General features: G+C 40.8%; 1 protein-coding gene across 7 annotated transcripts in view; it reads left to right on the plus strand.

Moving 5' to 3' along the window:
* Positions 1 to 732: 732 nt before the first annotated feature.
* The window catches only part of sgip1a (SH3GL interacting endocytic adaptor 1a), a 64,337-nt gene continuing 38,808 nt past the window's right edge, over positions 733 to 26,261 (plus strand). For 3 of the 7 annotated variants that reach the window (XM_065955582.1, XM_065955586.1, XM_065955587.1), the window contains exon 1: positions 1,326 to 1,785. In XM_065955582.1, coding sequence (XP_065811654.1) covers positions 1,776 to 1,785 — 10 coding nt within the window. In that variant the 5' untranslated portion in view covers positions 1,326 to 1,775. Of the gene's footprint in view, positions 939 to 1,325; positions 1,786 to 26,261 lie in introns of those variants that run through there. The other 4 variants (XM_029280952.2, XM_065955585.1, XM_065955583.1 and 1 more) reach the window with 2 other exon arrangements.

Genomic DNA, 26,261 nt, shown 5'->3' on the forward strand with positions numbered 1-26,261 from the left:
TTTTGTTATTTATAGACCATAGATATCACCACTACAGTCATGACTCAGAGTTATTTTCAGAGGATATACTTGATTTCTACATTTAAGTGAGAAATCACATATAAAGCCTTCAAATAATATTACATTTAAAAAACTTTAAAATTAAACATCTTTGTTATCTCTTCTTTTTTTTTGACTTACTTCATAAGAAACATCACTATTATCCATTTAAAAAAAAAACTATTTTGACTACAATGATCACCACACCTCCTACTAGTTAAACTGCACTCAAATGGCTTGCTGCATTAATTCCACTTTTATATTCCGATATGATTTTTTACCCCCAAATTTAACTTTTCGTTGTTCTTGTTTTCCTAATTGTAAGTCTCCTCTGCTCCTGTGTCGTGCACATAAACATCCACCTCCTCTCTGCCTCTTGTTCCCCCCCCCCCACCCCTTCTTAGAAAATGAATCAACACACACACCAAAACATAAAGTCCCATGTGGTTGTAGCATGCGCTGCAAGTAGCTGATCGATCCTCGCCTCTGTACACTTAGAGAGCACCGACACAAAATAAGACAGAGGCTGAAAGAGACCGACAGAGAGAGAGAGAGAGAGAGGAGAAAGGTGGGAGGGAATGGGGGGGGAGAGAAAGAGAGAGAGGGCCGAGTGAAACCACACCTTATTGCAAGAGGGGCGGGACACAAACAGGGGCACACAGGCAGCTACTACAGGATTAGTCACTGTGCAGGAGGCTGCAGGGAAAATCTTTTTTATTTTCTGTTATTATTCAGTCTGCGTGTGTGTGTGTGTGTGTGTGTGTGTGTGTGTGTGTGTGTGTGTGTTTGTCCTGAACATGGGTTGTCACTTGAATCACAACTGCATGCTACTCTGTCTGCGAGCAAATAATTGATGTCATTCACCGCTGGGCAGGTTCTGCACACTGCACTGACATAAGGTAGGATGAAGGAGAGGGGCTGCATGTGCTGTGTGTGTGTGTGTGTGTTTAGAATATGTGTGCACCCTCTGTATTTACTCTGTACATGTCTTTTTGGCATCTATGTGCACCTATTTGGATATGTAAACACACCTCTGTGTATTTAGTGTAATCGTAGGATTATTTGTCAAGCCAGAGAGGTTACTAACGTAGCGTTCTCTTGGGCCATGGTGTCAGGAGACTCGAGCTGTATGAGCCATGTGACTCCACAAAGAGCTGCTCGGATTGGCCGAGGCCATCTCTGACCTCAGCAAGCTGCCTCCGCCCCTACTCAACACTCCCACCCACCCCCTTACTAAGCACACACACACACACACACACACACAACCCTCCCTCTCTGTCATTCTCTCTCTCTCTCTCTACCCTGCTTCTGTTATTTATTTTTTTCCTCCTCCAGTTAGATTCCCCCCCCCCTCCTCCTCTCAGCATCCTCGGCTGTAGGTTAGAGCCGCAGCAGCAGCAGCAGCAGCATCCATGGCTTAAGCCCGAGCTCTGATCGGCAGCTAGCCCGGCCAGGCCCCTACCCCTCCTCTCTCCTCTTTTCTGTCTCTCTATCTCTCTCTCTCTCTCTCTGTTTTTCTTCTCCCTTCTGGGATAGTTGACAAGCATCGTCTGGGATCGTTTGAGGCTCTCACAGTTAGCCAGGGCGTTAGCCACATGCACACGGCTGCTCAGCTGCTGCCCATCAATTCTACTGTATCTCTGTGGTAACCAGGGGCTTCGTTTCCTCTCCCCCTCCCACCACCTCCTGCTTTCATTTCAGGCTCCTTGGAGATAGAGGAATGCAAATCTGCAACCATGATGGAAGGTAAGCTGTTTTTCTTGTGATATTGTCCTGTTGCTGTATTTCTTTTAAGGGGTAATCCCCCTTTATGTCCTTGTCCCACAACGCTTCATCTGCCAGCCAGCGTGTTTGTCTGTATGTGTTTTGGGACATTCAAATGTCATAAGCTGCCCTGCTATTTTAAGAGCATACATTCCACTGACTTGCATGTTATTCTTAGGAAAGGGGGCATCGCCACTGAATGTCTTCCTCTGAGGCACAATAGCAAGGCTAATTGCACTGTTTGTACCTTTTGTCACTAAAGTGTGTTTGTGCGTGTGTGCGCAAATGTCTGAGTACCCCCCCCCCCCCCCCTCTCAACCCCCCAACCCCCCCATTTCCCCGCTTCCCCATCGTAAAGGATTATTTGGATTTATTGTGCAAGAAGGCTTATGTGCCCAGCTGGCTCACTAGTATGAATTCTCTTTGTATGGTGTTCTCTAAAAAAAACATGCACACTCACACACTCACTCACACACACACTCACACACACACACACACACACACACACAGATAAATCCTTGCAGCGCTGTGTGACTCTGCTCACACTTCATGGCCATTTTCCTCAGCGGGTGGATTGTGTGTCTGTGGTGGCAGCATGCGCACACACACCCATGGTTGGACATATCTATCTATTTTTGGGATGCGTGTTGAGAGGACAGAGGGAATTGATGACTGTTTATTTGTTTCATGTCCCTTTAACTGATGACATCATCAGAGGGGGGAAGGCCAGTGATGGAGGGATGAATCCCTACAGCTCTGCAGCTGGCAACACGAAAAACCTCCATCCATCCATCTGTTTCACATGACAACTCTTTATTTCTTATCTCTCATCATGTCTGTCATCGTGTATTAAAAACTACAGTCCATTTGTTTATCCAGGACATCCTCGATACGTTGACTTTAACTTCATTTTTTATCAACCTTGAGTTATGTAAGCTCTCACAAGCAGCAGTAAATAGGCAATGTATTGTGGCAGTGGACATGTGGAAACAGGGATCCGCCATTTTTGCTCGCACCCCAGGGGGTGATGTTCATGGTTTATTTTTTTCATTACGGTTCCAAAAAAATGTCAGTGATGTTTTCATTCAAGCCTGTTTGTTCCAGTTCATTTAGAACATGAACACCATGTCAGCATGTCTGTTGACCAGGAAGAATCCCATTAGCTCCTTGTCTACTGTCGTTGTGCTTGTGCATGTTTATTTGTCTATCAGTGTTTTTTTAAAGGAATTGTATTCATGCTGCCCGGCGTGCTTGTTGGTCGGCTATCAGAGAGGTTGTTCATAGAAGGAGTAGAAAGGTCATTGAGTGGATTTGATGGGGTTTGCTGAAACCTCTCAAATTGGAGTGACAGATCTCAGCTAGTTGGTACTTTCTTGCATTTTTGGACTTTTAAACCAGTGATAACACTCGCCATGTATTATTCTTTGGTGTGTCTTCTGTTGCTGGCTCTACTTAAGTGTGACATGTGATGGATGTTTCTGTAAATATGACATTAGTTTATTATTAAGCCTGTGGTTGCCGTTGCATTTGAAAATGTAGCAGTGAAAATATAATATCCACCATGCCTGATTCTTTTTTAAATCAGACTTTTCTTTTTGACTGTCCTCCATCTTTAGGTTTATTGCTACATGCCGATGCACGTTTAATAAAAGTCTGTGTGATATCTATCTGTCTGTATGTCTTCAAGATGAGTTTTTAACAGTTGAATTGGTTCATGCATCAATAATGACTCCTCCCAAATGTTTGATTAATCTTTATAGAACTGCAGTGAGAGAGTATCATGGAAAAGGCAACCGTCTGTTTGTCAGGCTGGAGTAGTTTGTAACAATCACTGTGTGTCAGATACACGATTACACAAATGACACACTGCTGCAGTATAGGTTATCATTAAGAAGAAAGCTAAACATCTTACGCACAATGTTATCTATTTAGCTTATGCCAACTCTGCAGGCAAACATGCAAAACCGATGTTCTCTCCATGAAATAATAATGGACCAATCATAGCCGTAACAGTCTCCCTTCAGTATTTGGTGAATTAATTTGTGTTTTTCGAAACGTTAAGCGAATCTTCTCTACTTTTCTGATTAGTCCAAAATAATAGTGGTGTTTCTTTTGTTTTGAATGGATATCAAAGGGTTGTGTATGTAATCTCTACCCTCTTTGTTTGGTTAGATACAGCAGAATGTTTTAACAGTTACAGAACTAATTGATACAAAAATAGATTTATAGTTTAGGATTCTCAAAGTTAACTTCAAGGGTAAGATATTCAGGAGCTATCTATTGCCCCCCCCCCCCCCCCCCCCCCCATGTGTGCCGTCCTGTCATCGACTCCATTTGTCACGAGCCAAAGTGTTAGGTAACAGACGCGAAGAGAAAAAAAGAACTGTCTGCAAACTGCTTCTCTCACATTAGCATGGCTAGCTCAGGCTTAGCATGGACTGTGTGGGGGCAGGATTACAGTCAGGTGTTAAAATTGGATGCTAATCCTTGTTAGCTCTGCTTTTTAAAGCCCCATGCCATGGCCAGCATGGTTGTCCCTGGATAACTCAGAGGGTAGAAAACATGAGGCAATAACTTCAGGTCGAACAGAGAGGAGCAGGCAGGTCATGCTTTGTTCTGGTCTTCATGACGACTATTTTATTTCAAGAAACAGCAAACTGGATTAAAGCAGGTTGAGCTAAATATAACTATGTGACCTCCAAATGATGACTCCAAATTGTTACTTTTCCTTCAGTAAAGTCCAAAGATCTAACCTTGGATGTACTTTGGCTTAACAGAATTTATCATAAACATTTTCTAGGAATTTCCTGGGCGTCCTGCAAGTGGGATTACTTCATTAGGGTGTTGGTGCATGCTTTCCTGTACTCACGAGAGCCTGCACATGTGTGTCGCTTACTCAACTCTTTTTCTACATAATCATCGGGTGGGTTTCCTGATCCAACTGGACTTAGAGGGGTGGAGTTGTTGTAGGATGCTTAGCAACCCTCGGGACAAAGATGAAGTTAAATCGATTAAAATTCAGTGTTCCAATTGAAGACTCAAATCTGACAGAATCTGAGGTCGACATGTTTTTGTTTGAAGAAATGGTTGATGGGTTCATTCTTTATCCGTCCAACACTTACACAGACTTCCATTGGTTGATTGATAGTGAGACAATTTGCTGTTCATATTTCCGGTCCCCAGAAGAAGAATCGTTATGTATTGAATAACCCTCTTACCCTTATACTCTAATACAGCCATCCTTTCATCTTAATCTAAAAAAGCTTAATACCCTGACATTGTCAAGTTTTCCCTGGAGCCTCAACAACTTCTTTTCTATATTCAGACCAAATTGTAAACTTTGAACTGTTCCACCCAATGGGGAAACCCTCTTGAATTTAATGAGCCTATGGCATTTCCTGTAGCTCCATGTTATGAAAGTGAACATTATTGTCCCAGCACTGATAAAGCTCTTAGAAAAGCAGATTCTGTTTGTTGTTCTCCGGTATGTTGACAGAGTGTTGTTGACTCAATCCAACACATTTGTGGGTTGTTATGAACACTGCAATGCTTCAGACTTGTAGTCTGGTTAATCCTAGTTAGGAATCAGACTGTCACAGGGAGGCCCAGTACTTAAAGCTTGCCAGGCTGGTAAACTTAAACCCCTTGACTGGAATGCTGCAGAGTAGAGGGCAGAGAGGACGCAAGGCCATATGGTGGACTTTACTTCATTCCTCTAATAAATGGTTAATTACCTGACTACACTTGATATGATCACTACATTTTATTACAGTGACATAAAACCTGATTGTATACACAAATATATATAATCATATTGTTTCTTTTGTAAAGTAGTTCTATGTTCCCTGATTATTTCTGTCAAAACATATGGGTTATGTCCACTTACCCAGCGTTTCAGAAGCATCCCAGCATTAAAACAAGTGGTCTCTTTTAGTTTGATTTTAAGGAAATGAATATGATATTGTTCCTGAAACCCTTTATTAATTAGTGTTTGTTTTATATTGGTCCTGTGTCAGCACTTGGACTTCAGTTGTTTCAACAATCAGCATCACTGTCTACTTGTCTGTCTACTCGCCGTTATATTGAATAGTTTCTGCTGATAATATGTCTACACTCATGCACTTTAACTTATACCAATACTGTCCATTTACAACTCTGTTTTTGCACATTTACATTCAATCTTCCATATTTAAGACTAATAATGCTAAGTTAAATCCTGGTTGTATATATTCACATTCTTAGTTTTGGTATTTTTAGTGATTATTTACTTTGTATTTAATATTATATTGTGTTTTTTACTCATATTGTGTGTTTGGACAACCTGCTGCTGTAACGCCACAATTTCCCAGTTTGGGATCAATAAAGTCATTCTATTCTGTTCTATTATCATTTAAGTCACGACAGGATTACGTTCCTAGAGGAGATAGAAAGAATAAGATAGGCAGATATTCATTACGCTGACTGCTTGAAGCGTGGTGTTCAAGTACAAGTTGGTCAGAGCCCGACGGCATCAGCAAGATAACTGAGGTTTGAGGTAACAGCCATCTATTCCAATGTTTCTCTTACAGAGTCTGAGCTGCTTCAGGGAGACTTGTAACACAAACATGATAACAGTAGCTTGTTAGCAATGATGTAATGGCACTATAATCCTATATGGATTCATTATAGTGGAAGTTGTGTTCAGCTATATCATTCCATTTTACAAACATGGAATGAGTTAAGCCAAACACTCACTCACAATGACATTTTATTACCAATGAAATCACTTTGAGAAGTATCAGTGACTTTAGATATAGTAGCACATTTCTGATTGCTCTCTCAGGAAGGCTCTGCAGCCATATGGTTTCCAGGGTAACTACCGTGAGGCTGACTCATGACTGTTTTTGCACTGAGTTTGGCAGAGGCTCCCAACTGCAAATATCTGAATACATTTCTAAATAACATGTTGTATCACTGCGAGCAGAGAAATGTAAAGGATGGTGTGCCAGGTCTATCCATGACATTCAAAACATTTCAAATTGTACAGGCTTCCTCTGAAGGTTTTTATTTGCAGAGATTGCTTCACTGCTCTTTGTTACTGACCCAAATGAGTAATTCGATGTCTCGCCATTGGCCTTAAGACATGAAGTATGTGGGCTGATGCATTGGAAACCGACATCAGTGGACTTGCAAAAAAAAACGTTATGATTGTTTACGAAACAAAGCAAACCAGCTTCTGTGGATGTGAAATATTGGATATTCTCTGGATTTGTGCTTTATGCTCCATCCTGAGTCATAGACTGAGTCTCATGTTTCTCCCGTTATTCTAATGCTGTTCTACATTTAAAAAAAAATGTCTTCTTACTTGTGAACAAGTCTTAGGTTGTTGTCTCTTTAGTAGAGATTAATAAGAGGTTTTAGTGCAGTCACAAGACAAACAGATCAAGTAATGAATGCTACATGGATGATGCCAGCTTTTCAGGAAATGCCTGCAGTGAGGCACAGTAGGAGTGGCATGTCTGTGCCTTAATAACATGCAATTAACTGTGTTTATTGACATGTGGCCTAAAAGAAGGCCATTTCAGAGCCAATATTTTCTCAATTAGAAAGTGAGAACATTAGTTGGTGTGTGTGTGTGTGTGTGTGTGTGTGTGGGGGGGGGGGGTGCCTACAGATTAATGGGTCTAATAGTTGTTGTTTTTTTGCACGTCTCTTCAATCATCAAGTGCATGTTTCTTTATTGTGTTTTCTTCACAGCGGCGTCAGACAAAGAGAAAAGCTCATTGTTGAATGTGTCGCAGTAGAATGGAACTATTGTGAGTGTGCTTGACAATAAGGGTGACAGAGAACCAAATGAACTTTCCCACAGCAAAGACACTCAGGGACAGAGACTCAGGAGAGAGCAGAAAGGATAAGCAGTCAAAATGAATCTACTGTTTCTTGCTACACTCCTTCCTGACATCATATTCATTCATTCATTCATTCATTCATTCATTCATTCATTCATGCATTCATTCTTCACACACAACATCCTCCTAACAGGCTTTCCAAACTTCATCTTTGCACAGTCACACCCACTCAAACGCACACATGGACACGCTTATGTAATCATGCAAAGGATCCAGCACCAGATAAACAGAGATGCTGGTGTAATCCTGTGGCAGCTGGGGGTGTGTGGGTGGGGGGGGGTAGATGAGGTGCTTTTACTGCATATTCAAACTGTTTCCCTGAATAACAGATCAGATTTAGAAAGAATGAAAAATGTTTGTGTTGAAAAAAATGTCATCAGACAAAAAGAAGAAAAAAAACTGGTTGAACTGCTTTGTGATGTTTGTTGTGTTTGACGGGTCCATGCTTGAACAACATGAAGCAGTCAAAAATGAGAAGCACCACATTGCAAAGCTGTACAGTGAGAGTTATTAAGCAGATCATTCCCTTTTATTAATCAAGTTTTAACTTTAGCTCAGTGCTTCAAAAAAACAGTGTGGGCCGTGGACCGTACTGCAGGTGTGCCATGAGAGGACCTCCCACCAAGAAGAACCGCTAAAGATTTACACAAAGTGACATTTATCTACATTAAACAACATCCTCTGAAATACTGACACAAACAATAAAGCGTTTAGCTTACTTGTGTAAACTACAAACAACAAAGTAAACAGATTTTGGGATACAGGATTTGCTGTACTATCGAGACATAACCAGTATTTTGAGGCAGTGGAGTTCTATTCATTAACGTTAACACTAGCTGTCGTCCTCCTCGAGCTGCTCACCTGCTGTGGTGAGAACGAGATCGCAGCTGAAAACATTTCTAAACACGTTTTGATCGTTAGGAGCGACTTTATAAAACATACAGCTGATAAAGTTTAGCCACCAGCGCTGAGGCAGAAAGAGCAGAGAACCACAAACTGCTGTGTGAGTGTGTGTGTGTGTGTGTGTGTGTGTGTGTGTGCAAACAAAACTGAAGGACAGTAGAACCATAAAGTTAGTGAACCATTAAGTGGTGTATAAATAAAAGTTTGAGTTGTGAAATCATATAACAATACTACTTACAATAAACTTCTAAATACTTATGTTATATTATTTATTCTTATAATTAGGGCCCCTGAGTGATTTTGGATTTCAAAGTTGGCTGCAGAAGTCTTGAGTTTGGGAAAGGCTGTGATAGTTGATTCTTGTCTTCCCAGTCCTGTACTGGTTTATTGACACACAGCACATTAGAGAACAAGAAACAGACTATAGGAATGCTGTTTGGAGCCATTCAGGGCCCACACAAAGACACGAGGAGCCTGCTGTCAAAACGATAGGTGATGTGCTGTCACAGACATGCGGCCTTATTTAATCAGTGTAGTTGTTTTGGCTGCTGCTGCATATCTGCTGTCAGTGTTCTGCACCCTGGATGTCTTTGTGTCATGCCATGACATAATAGGAGCACAGAAGTCTCTGCTGTTCCCATTATGAGCAGAATTCAGTCAAATAATTAATTAAATGTTGCCTTGTTAATTATCTTGATGCTGTTTGTGCAAAAACAACATCTCATTGTGTGCTTTGCTTTGCTATCTGTTTGACTGACTCATCATCTGTGTGTCTTTACTCACATTACAAGGATGTGTTCCAGGTAATAGCCTGGATCCTCTGTGGGCCTAATTTGTCGTAACTCTTTGTCGTTTCATTTATTGCCCCCCGCAATGAAAAAAGCTGCTTTCATAATCGTGTACTTCACCAAAACCCAATGCAGTATAGCTATGAGTTCAATCCACAGAACCTAATTAGCGGAGGGACAGACGATGACAGAGACACAGAATAAGGCTGACACAAGCATGCAGGATGGAGAAAAAACACTTGAGCTGAAGAGTGTGTGCTTTACCACCAGCTCCATAGACAGAAATCAGTGCTGGGGTCAGAAAAAGGAAATAATGTGAGTTTAAAATGTCCTAGTAGGATAGCGTGAGAGAGGAAGAGATCCATGGAGAGCAGCAATGAGTGTAAGAGCGCTGGACGGAGAGAGGGCAAGATTCAGAAGGAGGGGACGAGGACACGATCATCATGAAAGGCCTGTTTTTTTTTTGTTGAGTCACTTCCTCGCGTGTGGCTTTTTTTTTTTTTTGGAGTCTGATCAGCTTCTGGGGCAGCAAGACTCAGAGTCTCAGGTTTTTATTTTGTTTTCTTATTGTGTCACCTTTTGTGTCTGAATTTGCATCTTGTTTCTAAAAGACAGCTTCAGGCACATCCCTGTTTTTGACACCACTCCCGTGTTCAAACTCGACTTTGTCCTGCAGAGCGTATTAATGCGTTGTTTTGCTCTTGCCGTGTTGTGTCCTGTTGTCAGGACTTGTAGAAGCCCATGTGAGTATAATAAGCACCTTCCACCGGAGTGCCTTCACTGATTTCATCCCTCAAGCATCCCTTACAGCAGTGGTTCCCAAAGTGGGGGACACACTGGGAGGGGGGTCGCGAGATGCCTTCCAAAAACAAAAGCAAACTGGAAATGACTTGAAATTAAATTTTTTACCTTTTATTGTGAAATTTCATACAAAAATGTTGTTCAGTTAGTTTAAGGCTGCTGTTTTAATTGTTGATCTAATGTCAGTGTTTGGATCGGCCCATTAGTGCGTGCTGCTGTGTGCACCCTTATGCTTTAACCACTTCCATGGACAGAGGGGGTCCCCGGTCTCTCGTATCGTTATTTTGGGGGTCCCGGGATGAAAAGTTTGGGAACCCCTGCCTTACAGTATGTACTGTAATCCTGCTGATGTGGATAACACTCTTCCTGTACCGTTTTCTGAATTCTCCAGCATAGTTTTTTTTTCTTCATTTGCTCAAAGAAGAGGGGGGACAGACATGGTGGCAGGGGAACCCTCGGGGAAGTTGGATTTATTTGGTCATATAAAATGAATGTGCTCCTCTGCATAATGTATTCAGCTCCCAAGCTGACTGTTAGTGCTTGGCTCGATGTCCTTTAGAGTTTACTTGTGAATTAACATGAAGTTATAAAACAATGGAGTGGAATGGATTACATGTGTGTGGTTGTTTGTTTCTCTGCAAGATAAAAAAAATCACTGCACCTCATCATTTTGAGTATTCATGCACTAATATGTTGAGCTTCTTACTTTGAACTTGCATCATCTGTATTCATTTGTAATTCCATTGGTTTCCCAGAATACCTTTCAACAATCCCTGAGGAAAACGGCACAACTTACTCTGCGATGGGTTTCATTTGTAGGAGTGTTTAAAGGGAGGAACTAGAGACAAAGAGCTATTGATGATGATAAATAACTATGTCCTTATTTCTCCGACCATAACATTGCTGTCTGAATTACGTTTGTAAAGGATTTTAGAAAATAGCATCCCAGTCTCATCCTGTTGCCTGACCTGAGACAGACATCTATATTCTGGAAGCTGACACCTAAACCTGCCTTTTAATGTTTAGATTTCATCTCATGTATAACAACATAACCTCACATTCTGACACACTTTGTCCTTTTATTTGTTGGAGTAAGAGCACTAAAGTAGCAAAGAACAAAAAAGGCCCTTGAAATTTGAAGAGACATCAGTTAAAAATCATTTTCTGCATCCATGGATGTGTGACAAATCCCCTCTTTGCCATATCTGTGGTTATGTCTGGGTTCATCACCGCGTGTGTACGTATATTTGTACTGTATGGCTGAAAGCTGGACCAGAGCAAACAGATGTCACATTCAATCAGCGGGGGATGCACTCGCACAGTGACGCAGTGACACAGCTACAGGAAGAGATTAGCAGCGTTTGGATTGATACTGGTTGGGTTGAGAGATGTAGTGATGATGAAGGAGGGATTGAAAGGTTGAGAGAGAGAGAGAGAGAGAGAGATGTAGGGGTAAGAGGAATGTGATTCATGATGGAGGGTTTTAAGGGTGTGATTAAAGAGGGACACTCAGGGTGTGTACGAGTGTCTCACCAGCTGTGTGTGGCATGTTTTCAGACTCTGCATGGGGAGCTTCTGCTTGTGTGGGTGTTGAGCTTTACGCGCCTGTGTGTGTGCATTAGGCAATGGGCCTGGTTACATTCAGGCTTTCAGTCCCTCCACATTGTTGCCTCATTTATTTGTTGCAAAAGCATTTAGACATGTTGTTACAGTGTGTGTACATGCACCTTAATGTGTGTGTTAAAGGCACATCTGTGTTTGAATGCATTCTTTACTTGCCTTTAGGTAATCACTAGAAAATAGTTCTTTCATAATAACTTCAGCGGTTCTAAGACTGCATAATAAATGAAGACACATTCTTGGTTTGCCTTCAGATGAGCATTTTGTGATGAGAATATATATTTCATAAGTATCCATTATTGTAAATGTTAAGTTTTGCTCTTTTTTTGCGCGATCGTTAAAGAGAATTTGTTAAAAACATGTCAGATATTTTTAGTTAACACAGTCTCGTACTGATTTTACTTTTGTGCTCACTTTTTCTCCTGTTTTTTTGGCTTTGTTAAAACGTTAGGTTTAGAGATTGTCTTTTGTTTGATAGGTGTTTGGATTTGTGTGTTAAAATAAATCCTTGTTTAAATCACAAGATTAGTTCTGCTGTTGGTTTGGGGACCGGGGAAATAACTTGTTTCGGGTTTTTATGTTACAAACCTGCCCCCCTAGACGGGTGCGTAACAATCATCTAATACAAATGTTTTCTAGGGTAACGTGTACACAATCCGTAGTTGTAAAATATTTGAAGATAGTCAAAGAGATGAAATCAAAAGTAGCAGAACACCAATGTGAGCACGCACAAACCTTTTCTGTAGCGTTGTTCAAATGGGCTAAACTATGCAAGTATAGCTGGACTGGCCGTGAGAATACTTTGACCATAGCAGAGCAGACACAGCTCATAGAAATGTGAGCAGTTTATTTTGATCAGACCTCAGTTATCAGGGTTAACGTCTGCAGACAGCACATTTACGTTTGCCCTTAAAGGTGTGCATGTTTATGTGTGTGTTTGTTGTCAAAGCTTTTGGTAGAGACGCTCCTTCTGCCAGTCGTTGTCCCAGCAGCTATCAGATGGATGACTCATGGCAGATAGGATTTCATTAGCAGGACATCAGACCATCCACAGAATAGAGGAGCCATTGATTTTCATCATATCAGCAAGGGAGAGAGAGACGAGGGGGGGGGGGCAGAGACACTGGAGGCAGGGAGACATGGGAGTTAGAGATTCAGAGAAGTGCAACTGATAGGAAAGTGCACGTCAGTGAAACTAAACCACACCACACAAAGCACCTGTCTTATGAAGACCCACACAAAGACATCGCCGGCTGTACACCGTTTGTTTGGTATCTACGTGTACAATGAAGGATGGCCACAAAGGATTACGGCTTTTAGTCGTTTTTGTGTCAATATCATTCAGTAAATTGTTAGAATTCAGCAAAGGAGGAGGGACTGGAGCTGTTTTTTCTGGATTTTTTTCCTCCAAATGACTTTTTTTTCCGTCAGAGGCGTAATTTAGCTCCGGTAATTTAGGTTTTGACGTGCAGCATTACAGTAAGTCGTGGGGGTACCGGTAAGTGTTTTCACAGCTGATATAGTTCCTCAGCGTTTGGCCCCCCCACACTGTTCCGGTGATGATTCCAATTACCTTCTGCTTTTCTTTTGTCTCTGTGTGGTGTTGTTGTTCGACAAACAGAATCCATTGCTGTCAGAAAACAAAGGAAACAGGTTTACAGATTAGTTTCTACCAGTTTGATTATTTGATGTTGTTCCGCTGCTGTGAGTGCCACCTTTAAGTGACTTGGTAATGTTGATTTCAGTGTCAGCACAGTTAAGGGAAAGACTATTCCAGAGCCATGGGCCTTGTGGTGTGATTTACTGATGGCACCTGGGAGTCTAAAAAGAATCTGATAAAATGTTGTTGACCAATAGGAGACAGCCTGATACAGGCAGGAGAAGACATCAAGAGATGAAAGAGCAGTAAAGACAGATTCAAATCAAACTTCATTCAGTACCATTGTTTATAGCTTCAGGGGTCTCATTGTCTCAGGACTGTCTAGGGCCCTGGCCCTTAGCGTCTGTTATCATTTCTTTCTTTCTGTATTGTTCAGTGATGGACTTTGTTGCGGTAGAGAACACAAGCCTGTATGAGGTGATGCTGGAACTTGCAAACAACAGAACTGGGGCAGGATTCTTTTCTTTTTCTCAATGAGTTTCCTTAAAAACTAGCTAGCAGACAATCTACCTGTCTCATTGTTTTTAAGTCAGGCAGCACAGGTTGATGATGTGTGGCTGTTAAGATATGAAGAACAAGTGGGTCAGAAACCGACTGGTTTCATAAGTACATTTCTCTGATTTTAATTTGATTTTAATTTGCTAAAATAATGCCATAACTTTAAGAAAAATAAATTGCAACAATCTTTGTGACCAGGTTTTGGAAGCTAACTGTAGCATTAAGCTATCTGGCTCGTGCTAGTTTAAGTTACTGTCATGTGAGAGGGCTCATGCAGAAATCTTTCAGCGCTTGCCGGAGAACCTGAGTTTGATGTGGATGTCAAAGCATTTAGGTCTGCTCTATGGCTACAGGTCAGTCAGTGTCGTTTGAGTATTTCCAAGGTGTGACTTTAATAAGTAGATGGATCTGGCTTGTGGTATTTGTTTTTTTCTGAAATAAAGAAAAGGCTTTGTTTGTTTGTTGATTTTCAATGTAGAATTACGCTAAAGATTTGAATAGTGTTCAGTTCAGTTCATTTTATTGCAGTTTGCAGCATAAAACCACATCGGAAAACATGTGTAAGAGGTAAACAGTACAACTGGACTGATTACCTTAGTGTTTAAGTTATCGGTGGAAAACATTGTCTGATGTTAAACTTCATTTTAAGTCGGTCTAATGGTTCAATTCAAACTTTATAGACGGTGCACGACGGAGAATATATGGAAGAACTCTGTGCACGTTATTAAACTGCTGAATTATGTTCTCCACTATGTTCTCCTACATGATGATTTACAGTGTTTCTCACTTCTGTCAACATTTAACATATTTCAGAAGATTCTGAACCTCATTGACCTCATTGGTCAGAATCTGAGTGAGATCCATATTTTGGCATCAAGCATCCTTTCCAGAGCAGATGGGCAGGGCAGATCCATGTGACCGGAGCGCAGTTTGTCTAAATTAAAAGGGAGGTTGGAGGAAGAGGAAGTTACTCCCCTAACTCTACCACAAATTTGAACCACTTTCTATAGTTGATGAGGGCGATGCAAAGATGGCCGCCCTCTCCCACTTTAAATATCAGCACACTGTGTCATCTTTGACAAACTTTTCTCCACCCTACTTGCTGGCTTTACCTTCAGAATAACAAGATTTTAATGTTGTTCTTTCTTCACCCCTCAGGGGAGTCATGAGGCTCTGTGAAAACAGTCATCAGTGACGTTCAGCAGCATTTGCTGAAAAAAAATGAGCCAATCAAAACCCCAAAACACAAAAAAAATCCAGATGTCTACATATCATTTTGGACCTGTTCCTGAAACACTGTTTGAGTGTCTGCTTTACGTAATGGTACAAGTTTCTAACAAAAGCAATATTTCATAATCTTCTCTAAGACCTCGTTCCTCTATTAAATACCAAGAATCCATGCTCCTTGATCACATAATAGACCAAGAATCTTAACTCTTAGAAATATCAGCTATAAAAGAGGGTGTTCTCTTTTTTTTAATCACAGTATGAGCTGTGAAGGGAATTTAATGCATGACTTATCCCAAGACAGTTTAACCATTTATACTCTATCTGTTTTTAAAAATGTTTCATTTATCAAAAGTCAGGGTAGGATATTTTTACTGTACCAAGTCTGGCTAAAATCTTCCAGCATGATACAAGCGTGTATGTAATCTGGTTCTGTGTGTTTTGTCATTTGTGAGTGCACACACATACGACTGCTTCAGGGCTGCTTCTGCTTCGTCTGGAGAAGGGGTCACACTGTCCTCCATTTTGCATTACTTTAGTGCAGCAGTTTTAGGAAGGAATCTCCTGCAGTGGCCCCTTTTGTTGTTTTTTTTTTTTTTTACAAGTACCAGAGTGTTGCATAACATGCAGTCTCTAAGAACAGTGTCCCTTTTTTTTCAGCACCTTTAGTTTGCGCAGCTAAAACAAGGAAGCAATGTCTGCAGCACAAACTGACCAAAAAGGTTGAAATTCTGGTGTGGTAGAACTGCAGCTCATTAGTCCTAATTTAAAGTGATACCTCTGCAAAGGTTGCATGTGGTGTTTGTTTGTCCTAAACTGGATTATAACGTGGCCTAAATTAAACTCCAGGTTATATAATGTTTTCCATAACACTTGATTGCTAAGCATTAAGAGTGACACTGAAAGTGACGATGTGTTCCCTCAAAGTGGATCCAGATCTTGAGGTTCAGCTTGGTTCCACCGTATCCCCTCTCTTTTTTCTGCCCCTCATCCTCCTCGTGTGACTCTCACTTCCGATCCACCGCCTTCTTTTTTTTTTTTTGGAGACGAGCAGCTCTCAACCTTCTTGAGGATGACGGTGTGTTTTGATTCCAGGACAAATAACTATGAAAAGATGCATACAAGAGAAAGCCGTGTCTTAATGAAATACACACAGTCAGGACATTCCTGTGCCGACCAAAAGCTGACCAAACCTGTAATCTGGGTGTGAACAGGGGAGGGGTGGAGACAGCGGTCGGCCTTAACCAGAATGAACTGAGATTAGAATGCAGGGAGGGAATACGGCAGATGTAATCCACAGGAATTCAAGGCCAGCTTTTTAAGGATGCTATCTCACTGAGAGATGGAGGACAAGATGAAACCTTTGTTGCTTATCTCATCCACTTTCAGATGAGGCTTGTCTTTCCCCTGTCTCTTCAGAGTATGTTTCTGTTGTTTTCATTTTTTTGTCCACATCCTCTCCCCCATTTTCTGTCCTCATTTTTATAATTGTTTTTTTTTTCTTCCTACCAAACAAAGTCATTTCCTGTGCTCCCTCTGGGCACATGGGAGGAGGACGTGACCGGGCTGCATCTGAGCGACTGATACATATCTACTTTCTGTCAAGCCTCATCTGGACCAGACCACACACACACACACAGAGAGAGAGCATGGTAACACATTATGGGCGACGCTGCTTAAATGCTCATGTGGAAACTTTTCATTCTGGGCAGCCTCATAATCTCTCAGGCTGCGTCTCAATCCCTCTCACTCACACATCACATGAACACACACCCACATGTCTCTCTCACTGGCAAACACACCATATGTGAAGCCGAGTCATATAGCTGGCATGGTAACTGCAAGATGTCTGACTGGCTGATGAGAAAGCAGTGCCCAGAAGGGAAATTAGGTAGTAGTCCACATCCCTCCTCCATGTTTCTCTTACTTATAGTTTTTGTCTTGTTTATCTTATTTTCTCTTCCTTTTTTAAAAAACAAAGGATGTTGTAATAAATTAATTTAATCATCCAGATTAAGACAATTATTAAATCTGCTGTTTGTTTGTTTTCAAAAGTTGCTCCTTCGAAGCTCAGGTAATATCAGCACCCAGTTTGTAATACAGTTTGAGGACTCACAGAAATAGATGGACTGTTATTTTTTAACCTTCAAAAACCTCCCCATGATAAGTTTCTAATCCTAATGAGTGAAATCATTTGAGTTTCCCTTTAACAAAAAAAAACAACAACAAACCTCACAGGTCTACTATTAAGAAATGTATTTTTGTCCAACAACAGTGTATTTTTATTTCTTAAGCATCTGTTTCCACAGCATACATTTATCATTTCATCAACATATAATTTAATCACTACAGCTAATTAGTGGTGGGCAAAGCTACTCACTCATACCTGTGTGTAAATAAATGACACTGTCCTTATTATGCTGTTAAAATTACTTTTCTTAAGTACAAACAATATATATATATACAACACAAGCAGGGATCTAGAAAATAGGAAACATTGTCAGGAAGTGCAAACGATCAGCTTTGAGCTTTGAGAATAACATCGGCAGCAACGTCTAAATAAAGGGCAGGAGATTTGCCTCTGCTGACTGCAGTGGGGCTGATCTCGCTGTCCGTCAGCATCCTGTTTGGGATGTTGTCTGTTGAGGTCATTACAAACACTTGTTGCTATCGTACGTATTAACCTTGTCTGTGCAAACTATGCAAATAACCCATGTTTACACCTTGTTTAGGATGATCCAAAGCAGTTCCATATAACTGATAGAATTCTTTTTCGGGACTACCTCTTCAGTTTCATTTTAAGTTTCATTATCAGCCATGAATGCCAATTTATTGTGAATCAAAAATCCAAGACATTACCTACGATTCACAATGATCTCTGTGTCTGTAGGGAAGGCATGAAGCCGACTAGTAAATACTGTGATTTGGATGAGAGAGAAAAAATGTGCAGTGTGTCATAATAGAACTGCGATAGATAGAATGTGCACTCTCTGTATTCTGCCAATCACATACACTTTCTAATACGTCAAGACCTAATATCCTCCTTTTGCACGCCCGTACAACAAATCGATCTGTCCACACAGAAATCGAAATAAAATAAACTGTAATTTCATGAGTGTGGTAGCCAACCCATCAAAGAGTGTGTGTCTCCAGAGGCTCTGAAGTGCTCCGAGTTCTCGGTCTGTGTGTGCTCTCTGCAGAGCATTGAAGCAGTACTGACCTATGAGGAGCTGACACCCTGATGAATGGGCTTATCTCACTAACAGGACTTGTGGGAGGAGAGGCAGTTTATTAATTGTGCTCAGCATTGGCACGACTTTTATGTGCACTAATGGAGTAAAAAAAAAAAAAAATGTTGGGGACAGAGGAAGAAGGATTCTGGAAGCACAGAACAGGAGAACGGTTTACTTGACACATCTGTGGAACTACGATGCACAAAGTAGCGTGATATTGTTTTGTTTTTTTCTAGTATCCATGAATAATAGCTGTATCCCTAGATTTTTCACCTGATATATAGCACTTGATATTTCTAAGCGTTCAGTAGATCGAATCAAAGCAAGCAAGCAATCCTACTTGGTGCATTGGCACACAATAAGGGACCCATACAGTACATTAGCAAGAAATATGGGGCACTTTCCAGGATAATATCTACAAACACACTCCTTGAAACACACCTACTTTGTGAAACCTTCAAATACATTTGTGCTGGGTATCCTAAAGAGACGTTCAGTGGGTGTAACTGAGAGTGGAAGCAGAGTTTCTGAATCATAGAACGCTGTTATCACTGTTGTAAAATATTTGCTGGACTTATTATAACAAGTCAAAGTCTCCGTTTTAGCATCCAGATAATCAAGGTGGACAAATAACAGTCACATTGCTGTTCCAAGATTCTATTTGAGGCTTGGATGCTAAAGCCTGGCTGACTAATTTATGCCAAAAAAAAACTTGCACTTTAGCACCTCTTGTTTATTTCTAACCTCTCCCTCCAGTTTCCCAAAGAGCTGTTGCTTCTTAATATTGTGAGTCAGTGTGAATGCTTTTTATGCTCTCCAGCATAATGGCCCTGCGACAAATCCAACCTTTGTAAACCGAGGATTTAACATTTCTTAGCTGCAGAAAGGGGAGTAATTGTTGAAGGGTTGTTGTGCCAGATTGCATTGCAGCACATTGTACTGAGCTGCGTGATATTGTGTTAAGCCCTCATATTGTCACAGAGGCGTGTCATTTCATTAGAGATGTCCTACAGTAAATTGGAATATATTGTAGTAATAAACGGAACATATGCTGGTTGGTGTAGGACACTTCTTGGTATAGATTATTGTTCCCAGTCTTAACACTCTCATTTCCAGATTTTATTTCGGGCATTGATCCCAATATCGATCCATCTGTCTGGAATCATCAGAGATGCTCTTGTTGGAGATCCAATGTCAACAATGCTGGTTAGAAATTTCATATTAATATTTCCAAATGGGAATAAATTCTACTACAATTCACTTAGCAGACTCTTTTATCCAAAGCTACGTACATCAGAGAGTAAGAACAACACAAGCAAGGATCTAGAAAAAAGGGAACAATGTGAGTAAGAGCAAACGATCAGCTTTGAGTCTGATTGGACACACAGGTGCTGACAGGAAGTGACCAGAGGCAAAGCACAACATTGAGGGCAGTTCTTGAGAGCTCTAATCAGTATAGAAACCATCTTATAAGTCGTCGTTATCAAACAAAAACCATCGTCATTACCATCATCATCATCAATAATATGGAGACCATCATCATTACGTTAGTAGGTATTCATGAAAGAGCTGGGTCTTTAGCTTTTTCTTAAAGGTTCAGAGGGACTCTGCAGATCACATGGAGTTTGGAAGTTCATTCCACCACCGGGGGGCGACAGAGGAGAAGGAGAGTCTTAGGACGCTGACTAGACTCAGAGCGTAGTCCAGAGCGTAGTCCATTAATATTAATTTAGATTTTTGAAAGAAAACTGCTGCTTAACTCTGACTTTTCTGCAACATTTCAGAAATCAGTTTCTAATCGTGACGTTGGTTGGTGAACTTAGTATTTGATGATAAATGACCATCAGTATTTTTAGCCCTTTACCTCTATTGCATTACTTTATATTTCTTGCTCTCCAAATGTTTGTGTATGTTTTCTGTCCTTTATGTGGGCAGTCAAACAATCCACTGGAGTGTCCCGAAACTTAATGTATGATATTGATTTTCCCAAGAAATGAGCTCAAGTTATTGTACTATACCACTGACTTTTCATGTAGCTGTGTTTTTAATCAAGGCCTAGATGTATGCGTTAAGACCATTATTTCAATCAAATGCACATATTGCCATTTATAATCCATGTTCATAAAAGTGATCATCATCATGCAGACATAAAAACCCATTTGTAGAGAATGCTTCAAGAAGATTAAGTATTAGTTTTAGCAACATTAGGCCCCATCCTCTTCCATCCATAGACCACACAATCCCAGGAATACCTCAAAATCTTTCCCAACATTTTCGTACAGAAAGATGTAGTTAATATAACACATCATGAACGTGTGTGAACAGCCACTAGGGGCACTGTTTGTGTCTGAGGCTGAAGTTTTACTCCTTTTATCATTATTGGTTGGTTTGTTCTGTAAAAATGATTCATCAGTGACTCATCAAATGTGGGCCTGTGTTTGCTTCTTAAGAAATTGGAGGCGTGTGTGTGTGTGTGTGTGTGTGTGTGTTGAACAAGTTTTCTCACCACAGACCCTCTATCATTCCTCCGCCTCCTCATCCTCCATCTCCTCCTTAATACAATAGAGAGTTCACGCTCAGTGCGAATACAGATCTCCCAGTTTTTTAAGCAAAAAAAATAATATCCATCTTCTCAGCAGTGAATCACACTTCATTGTACTCCCCCGCTCGCTTTTTGCCTTAAGGCTCGACTACTTTGAATCATCAGCATTTGATATTAAATCTCATCCATGTTGAGTCATTAAGATTTTATGTGTATATTTGCATATTCCCCTCTCGACAATCTTAGAAAACACTTTCTGAATCAAGGCAGCTCTCCAGCACGAATGATAGTTTTGAAGTGTCAACTAGAAAAAAAAGGTTTGATATGATCCAGTGTTTTGGTGATATATTTTGATGGTTGTTACAACAGAATACCTAAAAGAAACATCGAGCTGTTTTCAGGGCTGTTGATTCCCAGAGTCAAACCTGGCCATGTAGTCAATGAATTTTTAAAAGAATGAAATTGTAAATGTTGGGTAACTGATTTCTACCTTGCTGGTTCTGCAATCAATCTACCAATCAGAGAGCTCCCTCTCATAGCAGCCGCTGGGCTACTTTGGGTACGACAAACCCTATAGGCCAAATCATTCAGTGTATTAAAGTGAAATCAGGACATTGATCATGTTTCGAAAAGGTGCACTCAGGCTGTCTGTAAGAGTTACTCAAAATACCCCACATCATAATCCTGCAGCATTTTTCATCCAGTGATTATATGAGGACTATTTAGAAAACTATAGGTCTAGATACAATCTGTAATAATGAATAACTTTGTTTAATTAAAGGTGCACTATGTAGTTTTGGTAGAGCAATTTGAAAGTTGGAGAAGTGTTCAGATTCTGTGGTATGTCCATAACTCGATATACAAACTGTCCTCAGAGGAAAATTTGGTCCCTGCAACACTGTTAGAAGATAAAATGCTACGTGAGATGTAATGGTGGTGAAACCGTAACTCTCCTTGGTCGCTTTTCAGCTCCAAACAGTGTTGCAGTGATTTTTTTTATTTGAGTTAAGTTGGTGTACTCACCTCAGAAAATATAGAATAGAATTGTTTCACTTCTCCAACTTTAACATTTCAGCACCAAAACGTATAGTGCACCTTTAATGGACCTACCCAGCCGTAAATGAGCAGTTCTGTTTTATGACAGTTCCATTGGCAGTCCCTCCAAAAGACAGTAAATGATGTGTCTGTATTTTTCGCATGGATCTGTAGCGTTTGACAATAATTGATGATGCTGTGATTGTCAAATTTTGCACATAATTCTCAACTGCGTATTGAAGGCCTTGTTGCCAACATTAAGAGGATATTTCAGACCCCTGGCTCCAGAAATGGTCACTGATGGAGTCCAGGTTGGGCCATGATGGGAGGACAGCAAATGTTATCTGAAATCACAAGCACCAGACAGTGATCATATTTTAAATGATTTTTACACGTTTTAAGATATTTAGAGATATCCTCTTACACCGTACTGTGTAACTACTTATAATTCTTTCATTGATGTTAAGTTGATAAAAGAATCAAATCAATGAAATACAAATAAAAGTCTGACAAACCTTGAGGTACTTTAGATGGTTTCAGTCCGGCGACGTGATTTTGTCTAACATAGTAACAGTAACTAAGGGAGCCTGGGCTTGACAAAGGGTCAATTATGGGAAGCATTGATCCCTTCAGTAAACACGGGTCACATGTCGATAAACAAACCGGGATGATGTTGGTAAGTGGGCTCGGTTTATTTGTTGTTGTTGTTGGATGGTAGTTGCACCATTTTTTCAATTGATTTGAATCGTCTTCCAATATCTAACACTGTACATACATCAGTGTAAATTATACTTTGCCCAACATCATGGATTACTACATCAAGTAGACTCTCGATAACTGATTGTGACTCAGCCAGACTGGAGAACTGGGAACTCATCATTGTGTCTATCTTCAGTCTCTCACGAGGACCAACATTAGAAATCCTTGCCATTCTAGGCCTAAGCCAAAAAGAAAATCAGGAAGAGAGACAGGAAGGAAAATAAAATAAATGAAATTGATGTGTCCATCGAGGTCGATTAAACAGACATTAAACAGAATATACATCTAATGAGGTATTAGTATAATATCTACGTGTTTATGTGTCTATAAATACATAACATCACTATTTGATCACACTCCTGCTGCTGGGCTGATGTGTATTCATGTATCTACTGGGATGACTATAAAGCAGCCACAGAGTTGTGTCAGTGCAATGGGGAAAAATGTATTTGTCATGATCCCTGTAGGCTGACGAATCGACTCGACTATGGAGGTGTCTCGTGTTTTTTTTGTAGTTAAACCAACAGTTTTTATACCAGAGCAGCTTCAGTATTACAATGCAGGTTTAATTTGCACATGATAACATGAACTATGGTCATGGGAAAAGAGGAACAACAGGAACATTTAACAAGCGCACAGCATGCTGCTGGTTGAAGACACAGATTTGTACAGTGGCTGTAAAGCGAGGGGAAGGCTCCCAAATATGACCAATGGCTTTACTTTTCCCCCAGCCACACTGTGAAATGACTGCTGCTCCAGCAGAACCGAATGTTGAACATCACTCCACAGCTAAGTCAATGTGCCATTTAACTGGGGCTATAAAATGCAGCGTGCATACAAAGGGAAGGAAGAGGATATTTTTTTTTTCAGGCCTTGCTACTTCATCTCTCTGTGGTAACTGGATTCAGCTGGGCGCCTGGAGATGGATTTATCTGTGCTGTTAGATTAATGCAGACAGACACGAAGGCAGGATCTCAACTTTTTTGTCCTTTTCCCTTTTGGTGGTGTATCTGGTTATCTTTTTTGAAAGGAGGACTAGACTGACATAGCTTGGGACTCATCTCTTTAGGGGAGTTTGAGGCCTAGGCCAACAAGCAACATCCCGTCCATCCATTTTTTTGGAGCGATTTACTTTACTCGGGCAAGCATAACAACAATACATAAAAGGAAACACTAGAAGCGGGGCCTAACTGTGCAAATGCCTATCATAATGCAGGAAAGTCCAGCATACATTTCCAATGCCCCGCTGTATGTCACACTGTTGAGTACAGGACAGACCAGTCGGAGCCGCCTCATCAGAATGAGCAACATTAGTCTGGATCTTTTGCACACCTGGTTGCTTTCGCTCCCTCTCCTCAGCACATATAAATACACACATGCTTTTGGGCAGTTGTGCAGCCCCCCCCCCCCCCCCCCCCATGTATTTCAGGCTCTGACTAGAAGTAACAGGCCTTGACATGAGCTGGAGCCCGTTGAGCACCAGCTAGAGGCAGAGAGGGCACTGTGTGTTTGCATATTTGCCGATCTGATCTATGAATGTCTCGTGTCAATAAGCTGACAGGCTTGGTTGAAAATATATCTTCTCCCAGTGTCTTTGTGTTGAAAATCTATGCTAAAAGCCACTTTGTGGGCTCTGAGCAGGGTCATCCGCCACACAGTCCTTGGTGGGTGCTATTTGGAGCCTGGGGATGGGAACCATGAGTGCTGGCTGTTTTAAAGAGACAGGAGAGACGGAAGGTGAAGGAAGACAAGATGGACAGACTTGTGCTAAGATTGATAATCTATAAACGATAATCATTATTAAAGTCATTTGTTGGGTACAGTGATTAAATAAAAAGGTGATATTGGATCTTTATTACAGAAAACAATAAATGGAACATCAAATATATTTCTTTCTAAGTTCTTATCTCTGTTATATCGTCGTCAAAGACAAATATTTAAGAATGTTAGCTTTGGTTATGTGAATCTTTTTTTTAATCTGTTTTAACTATTTTCATTTTGGGTTTTGATATTTGATCCTTTAATACCTTAATAGTCCGTAGATTAAAATAATATTACTTTTTAATTCACGTTCTTATCTGTTCATTAAAAGCTTATTCTTATTTTTCTTTCTAAAATTGATGAGCAATTCCCCCAGTTAATAATATTGAGAGTATATCAGCAGTGCACAGATGGATGCATCACCACAGTCTTGGCATTCTGAAGCATCTTTTGTGTGCGACTCTGCACCAACTGCCGGCACGCTGCTGTATGCTTTCTGGCCCTGACCCACTTTTCTTGGAGGTGGGTGACGTCACTTGGTGAAACATCTCCTTTTTTTTTCAAAGGGTGCACCCGTGCAGCAAACGCACATGATTCCATCCCAATTCCTAATGTGTGTGTTTGTGACCGCATTGGTACATTGTGACTGCAAGTGTTGGAAGTTGATAGCTCACAGTGCAGCCACCTGGACTGTACAGTCGAGGGCTAATTTTAGCACAAACGCAAACTGACACCCTCTGTTGTTCTTCCCTCTGCCACACCGACACAGCGTTTTTTCTTCTCTTAAACACACTGAGGCTGAAGTTGATGGCCGTTGGTGGCCTTTTCTGGAGGTTGTTCTCATGCCCCCCCCCCCCCCCTAGCTTTCTGTTTTTGCTGCTTGGTATTAAGACAAGGGGACAATTCAATAGTCAGGTACTTTCCTGTTGGCCTATTTTTTTTAAGACTCCTTCTCCACCTTTTGAATTCTTTTGGCAAGAATCCCATAGGTGGAGAAGTGGGGACTTAAGTCCTGAGGAAAATGTACTTCCTGTTCCAGTACACTAAGACCACATGGTAACGTCGATAGACAGTGGATCATTAAGCCTGTAAGAGTTTAGGTCAGGCCCTTTTAGCCATCTTATCATAGACCAAGCTTTGGTCCCCCCCCCCCCCAGCTTAACATCACTCCAGCTGATGCTTGGTTTGACTCAAGGTGGTGTGAAGTTTGTCTACTGTTATGTCATATGTCAGTTTGAAACTCTGTAGTGAGTGATGCAACAGATAACACTACCTGTCCTGTAACATCATGTGCTGTTGAGCGGGGCAGTTCTAGTAGGGTTGAAATTTCATAAACTGCATTGTGGTGAAGGTGGCACCCTATGACGGGGCTTTGTCTAAAGTTGCTGTGCTAGTTAAGATTCATTCTAACATCTTAATGTTTGTCCACGGAGGTTTATTGCATTTGAGTTGGATTTTATGTAATATTTAAGATCTTTTCTTTTCACAAATTTTCCAAATTTCCCATCGGAGGGTGGGGAGGGGTTCCTAAGGAGGGAGGACATGTCATAAAACATACTGCAAAATATCAGAGGTGCTAGATGAGGCAAAGTCTGACGCTATAATAACAGATTTTGTCTTTATATTAATGCTGTGTGTTTAATGCCATGTTGTGAGCTGCCTGTTATAGAAGACACACTTCAGAGTAGAGACTCCTGATCATATTTTTAGCTCCATGCCAACTGCAATCACAGCGCATGACAT

This window comes from Labrus bergylta, chromosome 6 (assembly GCF_963930695.1).
Source record: "Labrus bergylta chromosome 6, fLabBer1.1, whole genome shotgun sequence".
NCBI classification, from domain to species: domain Eukaryota; kingdom Metazoa; phylum Chordata; class Actinopteri; order Labriformes; family Labridae; genus Labrus; species Labrus bergylta.